At 40.1% G+C, this 23,152-nt stretch overlaps 2 protein-coding genes across 5 annotated transcripts; one reads left to right on the top strand and one right to left on the bottom strand.

Moving 5' to 3' along the window:
• Positions 1-251: 251 nt before the first annotated feature.
• Positions 252-5,363, top strand: MRPL19 (mitochondrial ribosomal protein L19). Its single transcript, XM_086875659.1, has 6 exons — positions 252-554; positions 773-884; positions 2,511-2,629; positions 3,167-3,301; positions 4,084-4,265; positions 5,023-5,363. Exons 1-6 carry the CDS (start codon positions 497-499, stop codon positions 5,236-5,238), a joined length of 822 nt encoding a protein of 273 aa, XP_086731785.1. The 5' UTR covers positions 252-496; the 3' UTR covers positions 5,239-5,363.
• Positions 5,364-5,772: 409 nt separating this feature from the next.
• Positions 5,773-23,108, bottom strand: GCFC2 (GC-rich sequence DNA-binding factor 2). Of its 4 annotated transcripts, none has more exons than XR_015282695.1 (18): positions 22,691-23,108; positions 21,456-21,563; positions 19,863-20,024; positions 19,124-19,342; positions 18,094-18,173; positions 17,046-17,161; positions 15,142-15,328; positions 14,521-14,644; positions 13,190-13,268; positions 11,889-12,001; positions 10,966-11,165; positions 10,403-10,556; positions 10,015-10,136; positions 8,774-8,998; positions 8,528-8,594; positions 7,649-7,795; positions 7,184-7,308; positions 5,773-6,841 (listed from the first exon to the last, which is right to left on the bottom strand). XR_015282695.1 is itself a non-coding variant. In XM_086875657.1 (18 exons), the coding sequence occupies exons 1-18, from the start codon at positions 23,037-23,039 to the stop codon at positions 6,727-6,729; spliced, it is 2,544 nt and encodes an 847-aa protein (XP_086731783.1). In that variant the 5' UTR covers positions 23,040-23,105; the 3' UTR covers positions 5,773-6,726. The 4 variants fall into 4 exon arrangements, 2 of the variants coding, with proteins under 2 accessions (XP_086731783.1, XP_086731784.1); XR_015282696.1 differs by having other exon boundaries at positions 10,403-10,553; positions 22,691-23,107; XM_086875657.1 differs by having other exon boundaries at positions 8,774-8,850; positions 22,691-23,105.
• Positions 23,109-23,152: the final 44 nt, after the last annotated feature.

Genomic DNA, 23,152 nt, shown 5'->3' on the forward strand with positions numbered 1-23,152 from the left:
CCACACGAGCGAGCAGGAGTGTGCCGCCGCCGCCGCCGCCGCTGAGGGCCCGGGGAGGCACCGGCAGCTCCGGGGCCGCATCCCCGCGGCACCACCGGCCCGTCCCCTGCTTTGGGGCCGCGGCCTCCTGTCACACCCGAAATCGCCCTGAGGGGTGGAGGTGAAAGGGGCCGTTTTGCTTCCCTTCATCCTTAAATCACAGAGCGGTTTGGATTGGGAGGGTATTTAATGTCCCTTCCAGCCCCTGCCGTGGGGCAGACACCTCCCACTAAACCAGCCCCATCCAACCCGGCCTTGAACACTTCCAGGGATGGAAAGCCCCTACAGGCAGCCTGTTCCAGCGCCTCACCACCCTCACAGAGAGGAATTTCTTACTAAAATCCAACCTAAACCTGTTCCAGTTTAGCACCGCCCCGTGAGGCGGCACCGCCTCCGCGCTCCGTCCCGACGCGGTTTGTCCCCCCACGCTCGCCGTAGCGGCCGCGCCGCAGCCGCCATGGCGGCCGCCTGTGGGAGGCTGGTACCGAGGGGCGCCGCCATCGCCCTGCCCAGCCGTGAGCACCGCCCGGACCCCCGCCCTCACCCCCGGGCACACCCGAGCCTCCCCCCTGCCCGGCGCCCTCCTCTTGCCCTCCCTGCCCCACAGAGCAGGGGGCAGGAGGCTCCTGCCCTCCCTGGCCGGGCGGGCGGGCTGTGGTGCCGTGTCCTGCTTTGATGGGGGCGGTTCAATTTGAAATCACGGGTGTTTCAAACGTTGTTTTGTATTTTACAGGGTGTTTTTCTCTATCGGGGTATCGAGTGAGCAGCGATGGAAAGCCACCGAAATTCCAGCCGCCTCCGAAGCCCGTCATTATTGACAGGAAGACGCAGAAGGAGGAGAGGAGGTGAGGGTGTCCCACTGCTCACCTGGGCTGTGCTCAGGCTGGTCGGCTGGTCACTGTGTGAGCACTTACTTAAAGAGTCAAAGCATTATTACACCAAAAAAAAAAAAAAAAAAAGAGTTTGTAAAATTCTAGCAAGGACCATTTGTGTTGAAATACATTCAAAACACTTTAAAATACTGTTTCTGGAGTTTCTGAAAGCAGTGAAACATGAAAAAAAATGTAGAAGAGCAAGTACTTTTGTAAATTTGAGGTTAAGGTGGGAGATTATGTCTGTTAAAGGTATCTCTAGTTAAAGGCATCTCTTTAAGCGTGCCGGGAGTGACATGAACACAGGTCCTGTGTCTGCCTTTGCCTTGGAACTCAAGGTCAGTTGTGAGCACATGCATCACTGGTTGTGACATGGACCTGATGTCTCATAGCCTTCATGAGATGTCTCATTCTGGGTATTTTTGATGTCACCTCAACCCATTTCATGGAATCACAGAATGGTCTGGTTGGAAGAGAACTAAAGATCATCTCATTCCAAGCCCCCTGCCATGGGCAGGGACACCTCCCACTAGACCAGGTTGGTCCAACTCCCATCCAGCCTGTTGGTGAACACTTCCAGGATTGGGGCATCCAGAGCCTCCCTGGGTTTTAAACCAAATTTGCACCGCTTTAAATGACCCTGTGGTTCAAACTGCAGCACTGTGTTGGGAAGAAGAGTGGTGGTAGTGTCTTGTTTATCTGCCCCCTCCAAAAAACCTGACTTTGAAGATCATGAGGTTTGGTGGTGTTTGCTGCCTGTGGGGCTGTCTATGGGCAGCAGCACCAGCCAGAACCTCTGCTGCCCCCACAGCCCCCATAAGGTTTGTTGGGCAGATTTGCATTTGTCCTCCTCTCTGTTGGGCACTTCTCTCCCGGCCAGACCCAGGACTTCTAAGATGAATCCGTGCAACTTCATCCATCCACTCTGAGGCCAGGTGGTCTTGCCATCCAAACCAGAGTGAGCACATCCAAATGTCTGTAGGAAATGGTTCTCAGCTCAAGCCAATCCATGTCAGGAAACGCGCACTTAATTCAGCAGTCAGATAACTGAGGTCCAGGCCGTGGGGAAATTCTTTAGCATGGTTTAATTTTTTTGTAGCAGAAAAATAGTTTTACTAGTTCATTTAAGCTTCTTTAACATTTATGTGGTGTGTCCTGTAAGATCAGTTTGCGAAAACTGTAAATACATTCTTCCATTATTGTTACTATAAAGTCAACAAATAGTAAGTGTTCTGTAGTGGGAGTTACAATTAAACAGTTAAATAACCTGTTTCTAAGTTGTGACAGCACTAACTGAACTGTCCTCTTTCAGTCAGCTCCTCTGAGACATGTATTAGTGGTTTGGGAAAAAATCTGTTAAAAAGAACAAGAAAACCACAAAAAAGCCACACAAAATCTCAAAACAAACATCAAAACCCCACAAAAATTCCTTTTAGATAACAAAAACCATGAAATAAAATTGGTGACTTCATAGACTGCAGTTCATATCTCTGAAAAGGCAACAGCTGGTAATTCTAAGGCCAAATACTTGGAGTTGTCTCGTATTTTTTATGCAAATGCTTTTGTTTCATACTTCTAAAAGTTTGGCTTTTCTTACAGGTTCCTGAGCCCTGAATTTATTCCTCCCAGAGGGAGAACAGATCCTCTTAAATATTACATGGAAAGAAAGGATATGATACAGAGAAGAAAAGTGTTCAACATCCCAGAATTCTATGTTGGTCAGTGTCTGCACTAAAATGTTCATAATTTTGTCTGTATTTCACATTGTGTGGGGTGTTAGAAAGTGTGGTCATATGTAGAATAGCATAAAACATAAAGTGCCAGGTGTGTTAGATTAACTAAGATGTGTTTCTGTATGTGATATTTCGTATTTTGATCTCATATTTACATCTTGCTTCATTAAAGAGTAATCCTAATATGCTCCTTATGTGGGATTTTTTCAATCCTGGCATTTGAACATATGGTTTACCAGTAGAGCTAAAGAAAAAAAAAAATACATTAATTATATTCAATTTGGATAGAGAAGAGAATGAAAATAAAGATGAAGAAAGTTTGCAGTTAACCTGCAGTTATCACTTCAACCTACATTAATTCAGGTCACGTTAGCAGTATTTTCTGTTTCTGGCAGTTTTGATGGAGAGCAAAAGTATTTTCAAAATGCACCTGAATAGATGCACTTTGCCTGACTCTTCCCACATTTTGGTACATATTAACTGGGACAGGCTGTTTATTTCAATCCATTTTTTTTTTGGCAGGCAGTGTACTCGCTGTGACGACTGCGAATCCCTATGCCAGTGACAAATCCAACCGGTTTGTTGGGATCTGCATTCAGAGGGGTGGGAAAGGACTCGGCGCTACCTTTGTCCTTCGGAATGTCATAGAAGACCAAGGTGGGGTTTCAGCTGTGGTAATTATGCTGCAAGTGTTCAGTAGAAAATGTGTTATGTTGTAGAAATTTAGGCTGTGGGGAGGAAAACAGCAGATAGAAGTGAAAGTATGTGTCTGCCTGTTAGACTGTTAAACTGTGCAAGTTTAAAGCTGTGTACACAGAAATGTTGATGTGCTCTGTCCTTGAAGGCATGGAACTGCACAGTAATTTTTAGATAATCTGTGACAGTTGTACTTATGTCAGAGCCTGGGCTGTCTCTTGCCATGAAAATACCAGCCCAGTTGGTATATATATATATACATGTTTATAATTGGTATTATAAAACGTGTGTTTTCATGAACTAGGGATGTAGGTGTGAACTGTTTTAACAAGCAGCAGATTAGAAGAGTTTTATCACACATTCATATTCTGGATTATGACAAAATCAGGGGCAGTGCAAATAGTGGAGTTCTGAATGCAAATATGAAAGGGGTGGGTGTCTCACCTACACTGAGATGTACAAACAGCCATTGTAACCAAACGGAAATAAAGTTTAAAACCCACGCTCATCTTCCTTGAATTGGAGCCATTCAAGTCTCTCAAGCCCCTCTGTATCAAAGATTTGATTTACAAAGAAATGGCAGAGACAGTACATGAGTGTAATCACAAGTCAACACAGCACTGTAGTGCTCTGAAGACTAAAAAGTAGGAATGTATACAGGAATGTAGAACTGAAGCAATGCTGCTTGGGTGTTCGTATTTCTCCTGAACTTGGTTCACTAAACCAGGCTTTCTGTCTCTAAGGGGTTGAAATCTGTTATGAACTGTACAGTCCTCGAATCCAGGCGATCGAGGTGCTGAAGCTGGAGAAGAGGCTGGATGAGAACCTGATGTACCTGCGAGATGCCCTCCCCGAGTACAGCACTTTCGATGTCAATATGAAACCTGTGTCTCGTATGGCCCACGAGGAAATTCCTGTGAACAAGGTAGGAACCTTGTCTTTCAGAGGAAAGCACGGGATTATTTACAATTTCCATTTATGACTGTTATCCTGGCAGACTGTAGTGGATCTTTGCTACATCAGTTACCAGGGTGACAAAAGTAGGTAAAATCAGGCAAGTTTTTGTGCCATTTCTATAATGAAAGAATGGTGAGAATGTAAACACCTACCATCCTCTGGAGTTAATTTTGAAGACACACAAAGAGGAGCAGCCTCCACATTCCTCTGTAGAACTGTGCAGAGGTTAATGCTTTTCTTATAGGAAAGTTATTGTTAATGTGGTAACTGATTCAGGAGTGGTTGGTGTCAAGAAACAAGGTAAGAAAGATGGAAGAGTCACCTAAAATCTGTATCTCAGGGAAGATCCAGAAACCATCACACCCTGCCAGAGCATTGGGTAGAAGCTCAGTATGATAATTCATCCCTTTCCCTCTCATGCTACTTTTGGTTTTTTTTAATAAGGAGCAAAACTACAAAAGATGAGTTAGCTTCAATTTATGTTTCGATTAAGGACTCTGCAATAAATTGAGACAGTGTTAATTAAAAAGTTTTACAAGGTATTATGATAACAATCAGAAAGTAGTAATTACTAAACACACTGACAGATTGGTTAGTTTTGTCTTTCTTTCCTCCTGTTAGAGCAGCAGTTGTCACCTTTTACTAAGATCACAATCAAAAATCTAATTCCTTAATACCCTTTTATCATTATGGGGTTTTATAAATTTTTTAATCTTTCACTCTAGCTGCAGGTACGAATGAAGCCTAAACCGTGGTCAAAACGGTGGGAAAGACCCAAATACAATATAAAAGGAATCAAGTTTGAGCTACCAGAACATAAAATGAAAGCAGCACAGAAGTGGAGCCAGCCATGGCTGGAGTTTGACATGCTGAGAGAATATGATACTTCAAAAATAGAGGAAAAGATTCGGAAGGAACTGAGTGAAGAACTTGAAAAATAATAATGTTTTCTGCAGTCTAAAATTCCTGAGAAAATTAGTATTTTTAGTTTACAACAGTATGGATGATCAATTGTCAAGTTTTGTATATACATGGACAAAGCAAAAATAAAGTTAACCTTTCCAGATTTTGGCATGAACAGATTTCTGTGGTTCAAGTGTCCACTGCCCTCCTGATGCTTCCAAGTCATTACAAGGAATCTTTCTTCCAGAAACAAACATCTAAAGAGCTAAATTAATTGATATTCTATCATACATTTTTGTCATAGCACAAGGCTGGTGCTAGAGACAAGCTGGGTTGAGACAAAGCAGAACAAGAGAAAAGTAATGAGATCATGGGCTTGTGGTGATTGCTGATCAGCAGTTGCATTTTTGTTGGCATTCTGAGGGAAAACCAGCAAAAACTGGTTGTTAGAAAGCAGCATTTGTAACATAAGGCCTGAAGCTACTGAGTGTTACTGGAGCTGGAGGGATTTTTTTCCATAGATCTTTCTTAATATTTTTGTCACATGTTAAAGAACTGAACTGGTAGAGTCATTACCATAGTAAAATATTTTATTTAAAAAAAAACGAATTATTTTTAATCTTTTGTCTGTCATACTGATCAAACCTATTTACAGTTGAAGTATTTTACAAAAATATATTTTTAACTTAAAAAATATAAAAAAGAAGGCATAAGAATGAAGTCAAGAAGAGTTAAATTCTATTCCCAGAAGATTTTGGAGAAATAGTCACAAACATACAGATTCTGTGGTGCACTACAGTTTTTACAATGAAACGTCCTTGTTATTCTGTAACAATATTTACTGCAAATATACAAAATTATAAAACATTAGAAATCATATAATATCTTAATAAGGATATGAAGAAATAAAAGTTCTGTAGCGCTTACTGGGAAGCAAAAGGAGATTTCTAGAACTCCAGTTACTAGAAAGCAACTGAAGTTCTGTTCTTCTCATCATCACAATGTCTGTGATCAAAATCCTGATTCCTTACCTACACTGACCCCCCTTGTTTCTGCATCAGGGGCATCATGAATTCCTTTTCACTAGAAATGGCTTAGCAATAACCCTGCCAAAAATCACTGTGGACCTCAAGTCACAAGAGCTCAGTGACTGCTGAGTCAGAATGCTATTTAGCAGTTAATACTGAAAATAACTTGTCAAGTTGTCTACTGGCTAGCAGTGATGAAGTTCACAGGCACTTTCTCTCCAGGATTCCTTCCAAGAAGGATACAGCAGTAAAGCACTGTCACACATTTTAGAATGCCTGAACCATTGCTTTGACAACTGCAACTTCTAAATATTCCCTAATCTAGGAGTAGATGGCAGTAAAAGGCATTTAGAAAAATCACCTCACGTATTTAACAGCAAGATAGTGATTACCACAACCTCTGAGTAGGTAGGATCCACTAATTAAATTTCATATTAGAATTGGTTTAGTGTGAATACCAGGCTTGTTTCAGTAATGTAAGCATTCCTGCAAAGATTTCTATTTCCCAATTACTGCTTTAAGGTGTTCAAGTTTATGCTCTTCAATGAAGTCTTCTACAATATGCAGAGCTCCAATTTTCACCAGCAGAAGAAGAACTTCTTTTGTTTCATCGCTATTTAAGAATAAAAAAAAAAAAAAAGAAAAATATATAGCAGCACTTTTATGAACTTGTCTAAAGTATCATTTTTATTTCATGACCTTGGCTACTCTAATTATTAACAGCACCCAACGTCAACCACCTCAAACTCTCACAGGAAACAAGGACTGCTAAAGTGCTCCTTCACATTAGACTCCATCTTCTCTTTTAGATATATATATAGATATATAGATAGATACACATGACATGAGCATATTTAAAAGTGCCAAATATATGGTATTTAAGGAATTAAAAAAGAATTTAACACTAAGTACGGGGGGAATGCACTTGAATCCGAAGGACAGCCTCATCCATTACCTGTGGTTGTCCTTGTGTAGCGCACGGGCGCATTGCAGCAAGTGCTGGCTGAAGTTCAGTAATTCAGGGAGAGTTGATCCACCCTTGAGATCCTGGAACCATCTTTCTGGGAGGCATGCAACCACCTGTTCACACAATATTTGTAAAAAGCTTAATGAGTATTTCAATACAACCAAGTCACATAATTTCTGACAGCAACCTTCTGGCAGGTTCAGTCATTACTAGTGTGCTTTTTCCTTCAAAACAACATTGATTATCTCTCCAAGTAGTTATGCTTAAGGAAACTACAGACCAGTACTTGCTTTAAAATGCTCTTATGCAGCAAGGTTACTAAAAGAAAAAAATTAAAATCAAATTTTAAATGTTTAAATTTTTTTTAAAAATACTCCACCTTTAGTGTTGACCCCTCTTCAAGAAAAAAAGGCTTTTAGCATACATGCTTTTCCAAAGAACGTTATCTGTTACCTTATTACACTTTTCTATATTATCCGGCCCTAGTGGTGTGTTCAGGATGTTCAGGAGGAGGTAACGATTCAGCAACTTGCTCAGTCCCAAATCACGGACCTTGTCTTCCTGGACAATCCCATCCCAAAGAACAACATTGGAAAGCAGCTGCAGTAAAGAAGAAACAAAGAATCTGTAGAGCGGCTAGCTGGAAGTACTGCTAAAACTGTTACAAGTTTCATAAAAGAAAAATCACAGAAAGGTACTATGTGCATCCAATTCAAGTCCTCAAACTCTAGGATTTACACTCTCCAAACTTCTGGTCAGTTAGCCACTAATAAACTGCATAGAATAAATAACCTAATTAATCTTACAAGTACATCTATGTGTATGTATAGATACCTATATGCACCTGTATATGTGTATATATGACCTCCCAAGGGTGGAACATTTTACCCTTCTAGGAGGTTTAACAATTTGCTAAATACAGAAGGCAACTAAGCAAACTTTAAGAGAATCAAAGACAGAAGTGAAAAGTTACTACAGCTGCTCAGGACAAGACTACACACAGTCCCTCATGACATGATGATGACACAGTTTGTGGTATCACAAAGATCTTCTTGTAGTTCATGTCAGTATTAGGCACTGAGGGTTTTTTCTGTTGTCTCTATCACTATAAATCCTTACAACTGTCCTTTTTGATCCTTGTGTAAGGCTGCGTTTGTGTAAGTATAATACCTTGAAGTTATGTTACCTGAGAATTAACCAGCTCTGAGTCAAGGAGGAAGACAGCTAACATGAACAGCAGAAAAACTGGAATATTGGCTGGGATGTTAATGTTTCCAATGAAATGAATTTCAGAGAGGACAAAGAGAACAGAACCAGCCCTATTTGCTCTACCTTAACAGCTGACCAGAACCGTCTTTCTCGAAATTTTGAACGTAGTGATGACTTGTCTTCCACAGTGCTGATCATGGGAAGAAAAAGTTAAAATAAAGGTTATTTTTTGTTAGATTTAAAAGAAAATAAACAGACATCTGATCTCTCAGACATGGATGTCTACAATATTTCATTTACATCTGTAGGGGAGAAAAGCAGAGGAACTTAAAAAAATAGCAACTTAAGAGACTCACAGGGCTAGCTTACCTTTTGGGATACAGAGGAATAAAGACATCTTCCTCTACAGATTTCTTCATTCTTAGGACAACTGTGTTCATCAAATCCTATTAAAAAGGAATTATTAATGTGTCCTCAGAAGAAAGACTTCATATTCCATTTGTAACAACCTCAAAGGTTATTTAGTTCATCAAGAGGTCTGATATCTTAAGAGATAAGTGCAGCTGCCATTTGTATGTAACACACATTGAGACCCTGAATAAAAAATAGAAACAGCAGACAAATCACAGCTGTAATTATCTATAGGCTTAGCCTAGAGGGTTTTGCTATATCCCTAAGCTGTATCCCTAGGTGAGGCCTTTTTTTGCACATTAATCTACAAGGCAGCATGAAAACCGTACAGATTAAAACCTAAGTTTTACACATGGGATCTCCATTAAAAGATGTTAAATATTATGTTTTAAAAAAAAAAAAATCACCATAGCTAGGATAGTATGCATTTTTGAGGAACATGTTTTCAGGTACCATAGATTGCTACCTACCTTTTTCTTAATCCTATTTATTTATTTAAAGTTCTTGCTAAGATAAGTTTATTGCTTGACTTTAAGACATGGTTTCAAAACAGCAAACTTTGGAAGGCAAATATTTTCTATAAAATATTTCTTTTTATACTCTGGGCCCAGACATCTATCCCATTTCACCACTTAATCCATCTGATTTTCACTAGATAAACCTCCTGATTTACATCAGAAAAAACCCAGAATCAGGCTAAGAAGGACTTCCTAGAGTGAATATAAAAGTAATTCTTAAAGGATTGCTAGGATTACGTAGTATTTTTTTCTCCTCACCAATTAACAAACCCCTGGGGATTCTCAAGTTTTAAAATTCTAGGCCTACTTCATAAATAAAAGCTTAAGGAATGGACTACTGAAGCATTGCCAGCATTTAAAGCTCAAATTTGGAAATCTAATTAAATGCAAATTATTGTTATTGCGGTGAAGGAAGATGAGAGCTACGAACAGATTCTAGACAGATACAGAATAGGCAGAATTTTTCTATGAACAGTTGTTAATTTCTGCATCATCATCTTCAACCAGGTGAGAATCAGAGATCTGGAAGTTTAACTGTTAAATCCCCTTAATATAAAGAGACAAAACAAAAATGTAATCAGAACCAAAAAACTTCAGGAGAAGTTCTCAGTGCCCATAGGAGCACACACAAAAGTACACACGGCGGGTGAAGTTCCCCTTTCTCTGTACCACAGCTTTTACCTCTCTTGCCCGGCTGGGCTCATTTTTGGAAAGGATTTGTTTTCCAAAGATGTTATTGCAAAGCTGTACAAGGTTCTTTGTCTGTGAAGTAGATAAAGGATCCCACACATTCTTCACAAATCCTGAAAAAAATAGTAATTTATTTCACTCATAATATGCATGTACTTATCAGTCCGAGTTTCAAGCCATTACAATATAACAGGAGTAAACATATAAAAAGCTCAGCCTCTCGCAATAATTTTGAAGAGGCCACCATACCCTCAACTCTGTGGAACTACATAATCATTGCCTCTTATGTGATATTACCAACATTATTTGATATTATCGTTTTTATTTAAGGTTTTATTGTGTAGCTGCAGTGAATATTTTCAATACAATCTTGTCATACCTGCAATTTTGGGAAGAATAGTTTTTTCAATCACTCTAGGCAAAACTTCTTTATCATGATCATCATCCCTTTTTGATTCAGATACATTTTCTGCATCACTGAATTCTTCTATAGCTCTGAACCAGGGCATCTCTTCCAGCTCTGCAAAATTCTGCTGAAAGATGACTCCTGTTAGTTGTTAAGCTGGCCAGCATTAAGAGAAAAGCTGTATCCAGTAACACCCCAAATTCCCACTTAATTTCAGATCCACCCTCATTGCTGAATAGGCCAAAACAGAAAAACTAGATTTAAAGCTAGAATTTAATGAGTTGGGATTGTTCAAGTGTCTTCAAAGAACCCAGTAGAAGAACTATTTTTACAGGAGGTGTGGCAAAAGGGGCTGGAGGTAAAAGGAAAGGGGAAAGGGGAAGATTCCACAACATGCTTCAGTTTTTGACACAACACAGTAGCCACAGTAGCTGTCTTAATTTCTAACACATTGTACTATGTATAGGAAAAAAAAAATCATATTAATACATAGTATATACAAAATTTTCAACAAATATGTCAGCTGATGCACCTACCTCAAGAGGATTCCAACTTATTAACTGAACTCTGATCAATGGATTTAATAGCTTAGGCAGGCAGAAACTGATGTAAGCATCACAATAAGAGTCGGGAAACTTCTCTTTCCACTCCTGGAATTTCAACAGGATTTTTCTGATGTCACAAAAATCTGCATGTACATCTTCAAAGATTTTCCTACTATCCTCTAAAACGTTATCTATGGATAATATTCATTGGGAATAAAAAGAAAATCACAGAACTTATTGAGGCATAAGCTGAAGAGTTTATACATCTATAGGACATAAGAGATATTTTTAGGAGAATTGCATTTGTTATTTATCTTTGACACACCTCACACTGAAATGGTTTAAAAACAGCTCCCACAAAAACCCAGTTTTAGAAACAAATAGTGTCAGAAGACCAAGAAAAGGCAAGTTTCTTCATCTATTTCACAGATTTATATAACCACTATATTTCAAACATTGTTCCGCAATGGTAACATTTCAGGCATCAAAATCCTTCTGCTGTTAACATGAAGAAAAGCTATTATATCTTTCCCTCCTCTTCCTCTATTCACTCAAGATAATTAAATCACCAACCTTTAATTCTTACTCCAGCTTCAGGAAATAAATTGACTGTACAAAACGTGTTGCAGGACTGCACTGAGTACTGTCAGATCAGCTTTGGCATAATCTGACAGATCTTACCTACAGTTTAAAAAGCCATGTATAGTGCTGCCACCACAAGAAATCTACAACCACTCATTCATTCTTCCCAAGACATTAGTGAGAACTGCCTGGGCGCATTTTTTTCTACAGTGTGTGAATAAAAACATGGAACTCAAACCAAGTATTCCTCTACCTTTCCTTTAAAAACAGGAATCATTAAAGAAATATCAAGAGATCTTCATCTAGGACATCACATTAGGACCGTCACCAACCTTTGCTCTTCTGGAACTCATTCACCTCTGTGGGAGTCAGCTCCTCATCACTCGACAAGCCCTCATGGTGATCTCCTTCTCCTGACTGCTCCCTCGCCTGCCGCCTGCAAGTCCTGCATTTTGGAATGAAGCCAGATGAGTTATCCTCTCCTGTGTGCAGGAGAAAGCTTAAAGAAAATAGTCCAACTTCAACAAATGTACTTAAAACAAATCACGAGAAAAACAGCCTAAGGAGAGGCAAGGGGGAGCAACGGAATCAAAAGGACTCTTAAACTGTGGAAAAAGGAGGGGATTTGGGAACTGACATCCAAGAGCTTAGAACAACATCACTGACCTCCCTCAAGAGCCATGAAATAACCTTCACTTCACCTCCTCACCACTGATGAGGCAAAAAACTCATCCCACCTGCAACACTGAGCATCTGGGATTGAACTGGATCCTGTCTGACAGTTTAGTGTGTGTTTACTGAGCTCTCAGACTGTCCTGTCAGTCCTGGATCACTTGTTCAACAACCTACAGGATATATCACCTACAGGTGACAGCACCCATGTGCCAGTGAGGTTCTAAAAACTACTGCCACAGCATCAAGAAAAAAAGGCTGCAAAATCAATGGCTTGAATTTCTACCACAGGAAAATGATAAATTATACAGAAATAATATAGCATAAATACTTCTAACCAGTTATTTAAATCAATTAACATTAAACAGTAACTGATTTGAGTGGAAATTGCTGTTATTATACCACTTTTCATCCATTAAAATTCCAAGGTACTTGCTGTTTCCAAGTATAATTATGACTTGAGATACCACTGCAACTGTAAAACTTTTAAAGCTCCCAACAATATAAAAAATTGGTACCAATCTCTGAACATCCAAAATGTACCCACTGATAGCAAAGCTGGGGCCCAAGGATGATTTGCTTCATCACCACTACCACCTCTCCAGCAGAAACAATTCTGCCCAATTTTACTATTTATACAGTAATACAAAAATATGTTACTGTAAAAGTTCCTATTATTAAATCAGGAAGGAAAAAGCTTCCATCATAGATTTGTCTCACGTAAAGTTTTTTAATTTCAAATATCCAGGTCTATTAGCATTCAGGCTCAAATCAACATGAAGAGAATGACTTTAATACATACATGGCTTCCATTGGAAGATTTGGAAACCAAATATTGAAATATTTTCAGTATAATCTCATTTAGTAATCCTACAGGTTTACATTCATGACTGCAGGAATGACAGAAAGTCAGTGCACAGCACTTTTAACAGAGTTAAGTGCACCTCTAGGTAACAGTTACCTTCGATGCTCACACATTTCCAAAAGCTTTGTCTTCTCATCACCTTCCAATTTACTTTTCATTGGATTGTCATTCCCACCTATAAGACAACCAAAAATAAAGTGGTATGTTTTTAAAGTCTCTATTTTATTTTCAAACAGGAAACAATCTCCTATTGTTTTGTTAGTTTTTTGGGGTTTTTTTTAATCTGGAAAATAGACAACAAAAGAACAAACCTAGTCAAAACTCTAACAGTATCCAGACTAAGAGTGAATTCCTTGTAGCACTAATTGGCTGATGGGCAAAACATGCCGAAGAGAAAGGGTGTACTACTACTGAAGTACTATCATGTAAGGAAAACCAGCTTTTCCACTATATTAAATACAACTAGGAACATAAAAACAATGCTCTGTGCTGCTAAACATGCAAGCACAGCCTCATTTGTAAAGAGCTGGAGGTAAAATCATTTTAATAGCAGCTCTTACTATGGCATTACCCTTTTCTCCTTACACCTGCTGTCAGTTGGCTACGCCATTTTACAAAACCATCCAGGCTGCTACTTTCTCTCATCAGCAGTTTATCCTCTGAAGTGAGAAGACTGAACCCATATGATTTAGTATTTACCAGGATCCAGTGCATCTGCCCTCCATCTGTTCCTAGCAGCTCCAAGCATATTGCTCTCAGCTTTGCCTAAACAGTTTTAAAGGGTTTGGTTTTGGAGGTCTGGTTTGTTTGGGTTTTTTAAATAGCAGCAGCTAGAGATTCACACAGCATACAAACAATATCTTGGTGAGGAAAGAAAATATAGGCTGAGAAAATTGTACTAATTTTTCCAAAAGTGACTGAAACACAGCTTTCTTTTAGATAAAATCCTTACACTAAGTAGCTTCTCTCTTCATGCTCTGCCAACTGTGTCACCTCCTAGCTGGAAATCTACAATCTGAGCACACACATAGCCTTACAGACACTCTCAGATAAAAGTGATGTTGCTAATTACACACAGCTTTTTCAGATATTCACAGAATTCAATAAGCAAGCTTTCTCCAACTTGAGAGCTACTGGAAAACTGACTACCATTTTTCTTTTTAAATACTGATGGGAAATTGAACAATTAAAAATTGACAAGGTACTCAGCCATGTCGTATTCAGAAAAATTAAACCAGAGGAAAACAGTATCATGGGCATTACTGAGCTAATAATTTCAAATGAGGTACAGCAGAATAAGCCTACTGACAATGGGAAGGGTAAAGGAGATCAAAGGTGAAAATTAAAATCTTAACCCAAAAATTAATTGCATTTCTGCTCAAAGACAGAAGTTATCGTCCCACTGAAAATCTGAACTTTGTACTAACTTGTCAGATGCTGAATATAAGCAGATTCATTTTTCAGCTCCTCCTGCCTTCGCTTCGATACTCTCACGGCTCGTTGCTGAAGAAGGGAATGTACCGCACATTCCATTTCATTAATGTCCTGCAGCTGCAATACAGTAAACACTAATCAGGCTTTCAGCTGATTTAAATCTCACAAGAATGAACAAAAAACAGCTTCCATGGGTTTTTAGTACAGCTGTAAAATTAGAACCTGAAGTGTCATAGATTGAAGAGTAAGTTCCCAGTCATGGCAGTTTTCAGGCTTTCTTTGATAAGGCTGAAAACACGAACTAAATGCCAGTTACACATCAAGGACTAAGGCTTCATACAAAAGGGTTCACCAAAACACTGTTAGTGTCCCATGTTTTATTGCAGCTTGCTTTTGAGGCACTAGCCATTGAAGAAAATGTATTCACTAAATAACATTTCTTCTCTTTAAAGTTACCTGAAGAAATTCACAACTGCAAAGTGACAGAAAAGTACATTAAAGTTAAATTTTGTTCTGACAGAACTGATTTTTAACTGGGTGGTATCCCTCATTTTTCACTGACAGAATACACCCTTATCATCTTAAAAAAAAAATAAAAAGGAAAATGTATATACCTTTTCATTCAAACAGTTTATCAAGTTTTCAACATATGTTTTCATGGCCCTGTAGAATTTGTAATTCAAAGCTGCATCTGAAGACTTCTCCAGCTCCTGGACAGACATCTTTGAGCTCTCAATATCCTCCATATATTTCTCATACTCTCTCTGGTGGGCACGGTGCACATCCCGTAAGGACGTTATCCTAAAAGAGAGAAACCCAGACAATCAGAACTATTGCCAACTTAACAGCTGATGCATTCCAAAACATTTTTCCCATTATAATCACATACAAAATCTTTGCCTGTGCTAATAATAGCACTTGCATTTGACCTGAGCAGCACTGAAAGATTTACCCATGTCAACATTTCCAGAAGTACAGGGTATGGAAAAACACCAGGCTTTGGAGACCCAAATGTCATTTATGTGGTGCTGGTTTTGAAAGCACCACAGATATTTTACCTGGATTCCTCAATACACCACATTTACCAAAAACATGAAAGTCAGAATTACATGGTATCACATTATTAAATAGTCTACCCAATGTAATCTGGTAAAAAAAATACAGTTCACATCACCGTGTCCATACCAGTTAATAAAAGTTGCATGACAGAAGTACCTGTAAGCATTCACAATGTGCTCACTATTAAATAGAATCCAACTGAGAACTCTTAGTATTGTGTGATAAACACCAAAAACTTCTGTCCACAGCTGTCTCTAGCAGACAGGCAGCACACAAACATTTACATATATTACAACTCTGCTTCCTCTCTTTTTTACCCCTTCCCTCCTTACATATCCCAAGTGTTTGCTCAGTTTAAGCAGGCCTAGAAAAGAATCAAGGCACAGACCACAATTTATTTCACCTCCTTCACCCAAATTTTAGTTCAACTATTGCCAAAGAGAATAAGCCATTGTGTTCTACTGTGCTACAAATTAAAAAGAAACAAGATTCATCTATTTCAATCTATTATGTTAAAAACATCTACAAAGTTTACACCAAACAGATTCCCCCTCTCCTTCTTGCTGTTTTCCAGACAAGTTTCCCATTTGACAGCTGTATTCTTATTTTTGATTCTGTACGTAAATTCCTCCTACAGTTAACTCAATTCCCTTCAGATAATTAAAGCTAAGAAAGCATACAACTCCTCAAAAATATTTAGTCCAGCTTAGTTTCCTTTTTCTAAACAAATGCATCAGTGATGTTCCATACAAAGCAAAGATTATATAGAGAGAGCCCGGTGGAAGTTCACAGCACAATTTATGTTTCACTTGTATTAAGTTACTTGTCTAAACTTATCTTAACAGCTGCTTCCCAGTGCTGGGAGGGATGACAGAGGATGGCTTGCCTTGGGATGCCTGACCCCAGCTGTCCTTCCCACACACCCTCCAGGAGGTTCCCATGTCCAACCCACACAGCAATTGAGCTGCTCAAGAGAAGTCACAGCCTAGCACACAACTAAAGAAAAAGATCCAGGCACGTTCTGAACTGCAGAGAACTTGGGGTGCTTTAGGAAATAGCGGGTTATTTTTGCAGCTGGTATAAGAACTACCATAGGAGGGGTGGGAGTGCCAGCTCCACCTGCCCCCAGTGAAGTTCTGCTTGCTGGGCAAACTGAACATCGACCCAAGGCTCCTGTCAAGAACTGCCAGCAAGCATAAAAAGCTGCTGCCAAATAAATAAATTTACTTTCTAAAGTCTGAGCTGACAGAAACACTCTTGGAAAGTACAAATGTTCCCCTATAACAAAGCATTGCCACAAAAAGTAAAAAAAAAAATGTATAGTATTCCATTAGACATGTTTATACAAGAAAATAACCCAAAAGAAGCCAAATGCTCTGGAAAAAAGAATAAGACTTCAAAGCTGTTGTCTCACTCTGTCAAAAACTCAGACAATTCATAAGTTAAGGAGTTAAGTTACCTTTCAGTCAGTCGCTTCTTCACAATTTCCAAATTCACAGGTGGTAGAGAAACAGAGGTATCAAACCTGGGTTTGCTTGGTTGATATTTACGCACTGAAGCATCATCACAAATTTCCTACGAGAATTAAGTGTCAATTTTTAATACACAATTACACAAATTCTCCCTTTACAACTCTACAGATCAACAAGACATCATTTGAATGCTAAACATCTTATATAAAGATATGTATTTCAATCACAAAAAAAAATCTAGAAAACACCCAATCCATTGAAGAATGAAGTCCATAACTAATAAGGTCCACTGCTAAAAATCATGGCCGTTTCCTGAAGAGCACAATTAACTTTTCCATAAATGACTATGAAGACCTAAGATCACATATCATACTGGATTTGAACATCAGTCTCAGAAAGATGTAACTTTCTCCCATTCCTTACTCCCTGAATTTTCCAAAATGGAAAAATTTCTACAGTTGTCAATTATGACCTCAATGAAGAGCTGGTTATTTAAATGCTCCTAGTCTGATCCAGAGTAGGTGATCCAAGCTAGAAACAAAACTTCCAGCACATCAGAATATAGTTTATTTTTGCCAATTACTTATTGGAAAAAAGACAGCATTGTGCTGAACTGTGAAGAGAACTCTCAGATTGCCACTCAAAAGAAATTTAGCAGAATAAAAGAATAATTTTTGCTTTGCAAGTTTGCCACATTTGTCTTATTTGCATATTCTTGCTTTCAAGATCTCTTGCACGGCAGCAAAAAAATCAGAGTTCAGAATTTTCTTCTCTGCTTCTTGCGATCTCTTACCACAACAGATACCTTTGCCTTTGGGGCTGACACTACCACACTGTTTCTCAACAGACAGAGATTAAAGGTTTTCATTATCATCTTCCCATATTTCTAATCATCTTTCCCTGAAGAATCAGGGAATAACTTCCTAAAATCCTCCTTTAATGAGAGGGCAGGATGGAGATACAACAGTACTCCAGACAAGCTCTCTTGCCTATAAGCAAAAAGCAATTTCCAATGGTTAGGAAAGCATGTATCACCTGAGAGAGTTTAACAGCTTTCTTTATTTGCTGTTCTTCCCACTTGGCTTCATCGTCACTCGATCCATCACCCACAGACACTGGAAGTTAAAACAACTGTTTTTAGATGTAACTACACCCTTTATTTTTCCCCCTCTCATGTTCTCCTCCAGCTAAAGCAACAATGGGTCTCCCAACCAATACTGAGAAGTGGTACACAAAAAAAAAACCAGCAGATGAAAAACCTGCAGATGCAGGACTGCAAAACTGAAAGGTGAGGAAGGTTTGGAAAAGGCTACTGGGATTCATAGAATTCACACTAACATTCATTTCCCCAACTGCTTCTCAGACAACTACTACCACAGTAGGAAGCATACAAACATCTTGTTTTTATGTCTCAAAGCAATGCTGTGCATAATACATGTGAACAAGAGTGTAAGTGACACTACAGCCAACCAACCCTTGAGCATTCCAGAACATACACTCAACTACAGATACAAAAACATGTCATTACCACTAATTTGAATGGCAGATTCTGCTCATAGTTATGCATTCCTTATAGCCCTTATCCAAATACTAAAGCAAACCTGTGCTTCATAAACAACACTCAAAACAGCTCCAAGGGAATAAAAACAATGGAAAAGTCAGTTATGTTTTGCACGCAGTAGCTTTGTTTACTTCTAAAGGGCTGGAACGCTGGTTTGTTTGTTTTTCATTTTTCAAATTTACAATGTCAGTGCAGGAAGAGCACTTGGAAGACCAGACCAGAAACAGGAGGCAGGACTTACAGTAACTTTATTCACAGTAAATGTGCCTTTTACAAGGCCATTTTCTTGCAGTCAACAAAGCCAAAAATAACTTTGTAAACGTTTCTCAAAGTATCCTGTACCACCACAAGTGAGATCTAAACCAGGTTAATGACCCATATAAGTACCAACTGTACAGCCTTTTTCCAAGAGCCCTGAGAAGCAAAGGTCACTCCTCACTGGACAAATCCCACATTATTCCAGAGACTAAAACAAAGCCTCTGGGAGAAACACCACAAACTCACCCATGTCTTCAGACATCCTCTGCCTAAGAGTTCTCATTTTAGGAGCAAAATCGAGATTCTTTGTTTCAGACTCATCTTCACTCTCCAAACCACTGCTTCCTCTTCTCTGAGAGACCTGAGGACTGTTTGAAACATCCAGGGGAAGATAATCAGCCTCTGTCCTGGCTAACTGACGCTTCCTCTGGGCAGCCTCAACGTGAGCTGCACTGGGGATACTGCCTGCATCAAAGAGAGAGATAATCTAAGGAAGAGACTAAAAGCAACACTCTATATCTAATGCTAGTCCTCACAACTGTTCAGCACCACTGTACAGCTCTGGATACAGAACACAAGATGGTTTTCTATTATGATTACCATGTAGAATATAAGGAGATGAAAAAGTGGTTCTCAGCCTCAAAATAAGTTTTTGTTTTTACCACATGAAGGGAATTGTGCATCACTAGAGGAATTTTCTGGTGCCTTTCTTCTATAGCCAGTGCTCATAATTTCTGCTCCATTCCCAAAATTAGCACAGAAAGACAGCAAACGTTTGCAACTGAAAATATGGGGGAACCATCACTATCCTTCCAGAAGAGTAGCCCTGACTCAGGATAAGCAGATGCCTATACCTTAGCTGATCTAAGCTGAGCGAAACTCATCTCACCTAACTTGTCATGTTCTTCAAACAGAGTGCTCCAAAATAGCTTTCTTAAACAAAAAAAAAAAAACAAAAAAACAAACCAAAAAGCCAGGAACGAACCTGGTAATAAATCCTTCCTCCTCTGTGGAGAGCTGGATTCATTTTCAGAGTCTGAACTGTTGTAGTCCTCATTCAGTGAAGAATAAGTTTCATCCTCATTCTCCTCCTCCTCTTCATGAGTATCTTTGGTATTGCCAACTCTAGGTTCCAACTGACCGATTTCTGCATTATTGGGGAAAAAAGTATGATCCATTATTTCAGCTTCAGCTGCTGGAATATAATGTGCCATAACCGGTTACCAGAAATTATTTACAGCTTGCTGCAGCAAAGACTGGTCACTTGTCTATCTCCACCTGTTCTTATCAAAACACGTCAAATTGTAATATTCCAAGACACTTACAAGCCAATTCTTGTACTGAATAAAAGCATCTTTGATTATGCTTCCCAGAGAAAGACTACAAGTCCTTCTGAGACACAGAGTGTATTTACATGCACAAAAACAATGAGATCAGCTCTCAGATAACAACTAATTAATATTCTGATTGCTCACAGTGTATTTGGATTCTTGACTTGAAAAACTGCATTTAGAAAGCACTTTTTTTAAAGCATTAACAATGAGGGAGACCTTAGCTAAACCATAAACATTTGTATCTGTTTTGTCTCCCGCTATTATCAAATTCTTTAAAAATACTGATTTATCTTCATCTGCCTCTACACTTTCAGTAAATCATCAGATTACTGAACAACCTTTTATAAGAATATGATATGCTTTTATAAGGAGTTATTAAGAAAATTTACCATCTCAGCCTCAAAGAGAATTATTGCTCAATGTCAACCTAATTTACTTTTACCTAACATTAGCAAATACGGCATATCTGTGAATTGACAGAGGTGTAAAAAGGGAATACATAAAGAGAACTTTTAGACATGTTTGTTTCCAAAACACACAAACTCCAAATATTCCAACAGGAAACTTACCACAGAATGGTTTGGGTTGGAAGGTACCTTAAAGATCATGTAGTTAAAATTCCCCTGCCACAGGCAGGGACACCTTCCACTAGACCAGGTGCTCAGAGCTCCACCCAATCTGGCCTTGAACACTTCCAGGGATGTGGAGTCCACAGCCTCTCTGGGCAGCTGACTATATTTCAATGAAACTACGGATACTACCAGAATAATCAAGGCAATTGACTGCATTCAATCAAAATATTTAAATGTTGTAAGAGCACACAATTTAATAATGTTTACATTGAGTTTCATCAAACAAAATGGTACTAAGCCCACATTTTCCCTCAATGCCAATACTCAGGTCAAACTGCAGTCTGACAGTAATAAGCAGTAGATTAACCTGGCCCATAGTTCAAAAGAGGAGATGTTGAGGTATAAACTTAGCAGCACCTTGTTAACTTTGATGTAGGTACATGGTTCTGCATAATCAGGTTTCCTCAAGAACAGCCCCCAAGTTCTGATAATGTTTTACCAAGGTCAAACAAAAAATAATTTCAGCACAAATACATTACAATTATAAACTGTAAACTAACATTTTAAGTATAATTCTGGGTTCAATTAACAAGTAAAAAATATCTATCAGAAGTATTTTTACATCACCTTTCACACATTTAATAAAATACTTAAATAAAAAAAAGTACTTACTTTTGCTTTCTTCAGCTTCTGTCTGTGCAGGGAATAGTCTTTCCTTCTTTTTAATTCTAAACGTTACTTCATTGAAGGATGGCTTTTTAACTTTAAAAAATTCTTCACCTACCAGATAAAACAAAGCGATTCTGAGTAACATTAATAAAGTCAACAATACACATGCACATACATATAATATATAAGTACTACATACAAAAGTGCATTTAAACTCTGTGCACAGCATAACTTCTGAATCACAAAATCAGTTAGGTTGGAAAGGACCTCTGAGATCAAGTCCAACCTATGACCAAACACCAATATGTCAACAAGACCATGGCACTAAGGGCTACGTCCAGTCTTTCAGTTCTGGCTGGATTAATTTTAAATATTACTGTGGCTTTATCACTCATGATCGATCACCTCTTAGTTAAAAACTGTGCAGCTCAGCCTCCTCAACACAGCAACACTGCACTGCTGAAATGCAGGGCCTCTTTGTAGCTTGCCCCCACCAAGGTGGCTATGTCTTCTCATCAACCACAACAGCAACAGCCCAGAAGTTTCAATTAAACATTTAAGTTTCATTCACTTAAGCCTGTTCATCATTAACTAGTCATGGAACAACACAGTACTTGCTCTCTCTGATTTTCTCCAGCTGTAAGATTCCAGATGCTTTCCAGATGGAAGAACATGAACATAAATAATTGTCTAAGTACTTTTCACAGAATCACAGGATTTTTAGGATTGAAAGGGACCTCTGGAGATCACCTTGGCCAACCCCCCTGCCAGGGCAGTTCACCTGGAGCAGGTGAGGCAGGAATGTGTCCAGGTGGGTTTGGAATGTCTCCAGAGAGGGACATCCCACGCCCGCCCTCGGCAGCTGTTCCAGTGCCCTGCCACCCGTGATGTAAAAAAGTTCTTCCTCGTGTTGAGGTGAAACTTCTTGTGTTTTAGTTTATGGCCACTGCTTCTCATCCTGAAGAGAGTCTGGCACCATTCTCTCGGCACGTTTGAGATATTTGGACGGACTGATGATACCCGCTGTCCTTTCCAGACTAAGCAGACGCAGCCCATGCTTTAGTGCGGGTTTATCGCGCAAACCCTGCCGAGAGCCCTTCCCCGGACACAGCACCGCTGGGTGTGTTTACAGCGAGAGGCAGGAGGGTGCCCAGCGCGGGGTTCGAGAGCCCAAGGCAGCCCGATCCCGGAGCCCCCGGCCCTGCTCTGCGGGACGCTCACACACAACCTCTCCTCACCTTCCCGCTCCTCCTCGCCGCCGAAGCTCAGCAGCTCCTTCCCGGCTCGGCCCGGCCCCGCTGCGGCCCCGGCTCGGCGCTGCCCCGGGCCCGGCCTTGCTGTGCGCGCCCGGCCGCGAGGGCTGCGGGCCGGTTCCTCTGCGGGGAGCGGCCCCTCCGCGCCGGGGGCATCGCCCTCGGCCTCCTCGGCCTCCTCGGGCTCCGCTTCCCGCTCCGAGGGGGAGCTGGCGCCGGAGTCTGGGGACGGGGCTGCGGCCGGCTCCGGCCGTGGCTCCGGCTCGTCCTCGCTGCTGCCGCTGGAGGCTGCGCGCCGCCGGCCGCGGAAGTTGCGCGGGGGACGGCGGAACATCGCTCCCGGGAACGGCTCCGGGAACCGCTCCCGGGGACCGGCGCTTCTCCAACGTGGTCCCGGCGCGCATGCGCGGCGACCCCGGCGCGCCCCGCCCGTGAGGGCGGGAGCTG

The sequence above is a fragment of the Cyanistes caeruleus genome, chromosome 2, assembly GCF_971803275.1.
Source record: "Cyanistes caeruleus chromosome 2, bCyaCae1.hap1.1, whole genome shotgun sequence".
Taxonomy (NCBI): domain Eukaryota; kingdom Metazoa; phylum Chordata; class Aves; order Passeriformes; family Paridae; genus Cyanistes; species Cyanistes caeruleus.

Excerpts from the sequence above, each read along its gene's own strand:
- MRPL19 (XM_086875659.1), top strand. The coding sequence starts at position 497 with ATGGCGGCCGCCTGTGGGAGGCTGGTACCGAGGGGCGCCGCCATCGCC. Across the intron at positions 885-2,510 it reads ACGCAGAAGGAGGAGAGGAG|GTTCCTGAGCCCTGAATTTA; the intron begins GTGAGGGTGTCC and ends CTTTTCTTACAG. Across the intron at positions 4,266-5,022 it reads AGGAAATTCCTGTGAACAAG|CTGCAGGTACGAATGAAGCC; the intron begins GTAGGAACCTTG and ends CTTTCACTCTAG.
- GCFC2 (XM_086875657.1), bottom strand. The coding sequence starts at position 23,039 with ATGTTCCGCCGTCCCCCGCGCAACTTCCGCGGCCGGCGGCGCGCAGCC. Across the intron at positions 20,025-21,455 it reads AGAAGCTGAAGAAAGCAAAA|AAATCGGTCAGTTGGAACCT; the intron begins GTAAGTACTTTT and ends CCAATAATGCAG. Across the intron at positions 10,557-10,965 it reads TAAGTTGGAATCCTCTTGAG|CAGAATTTTGCAGAGCTGGA; the intron begins GTAGGTGCATCA and ends GTCATCTTTCAG.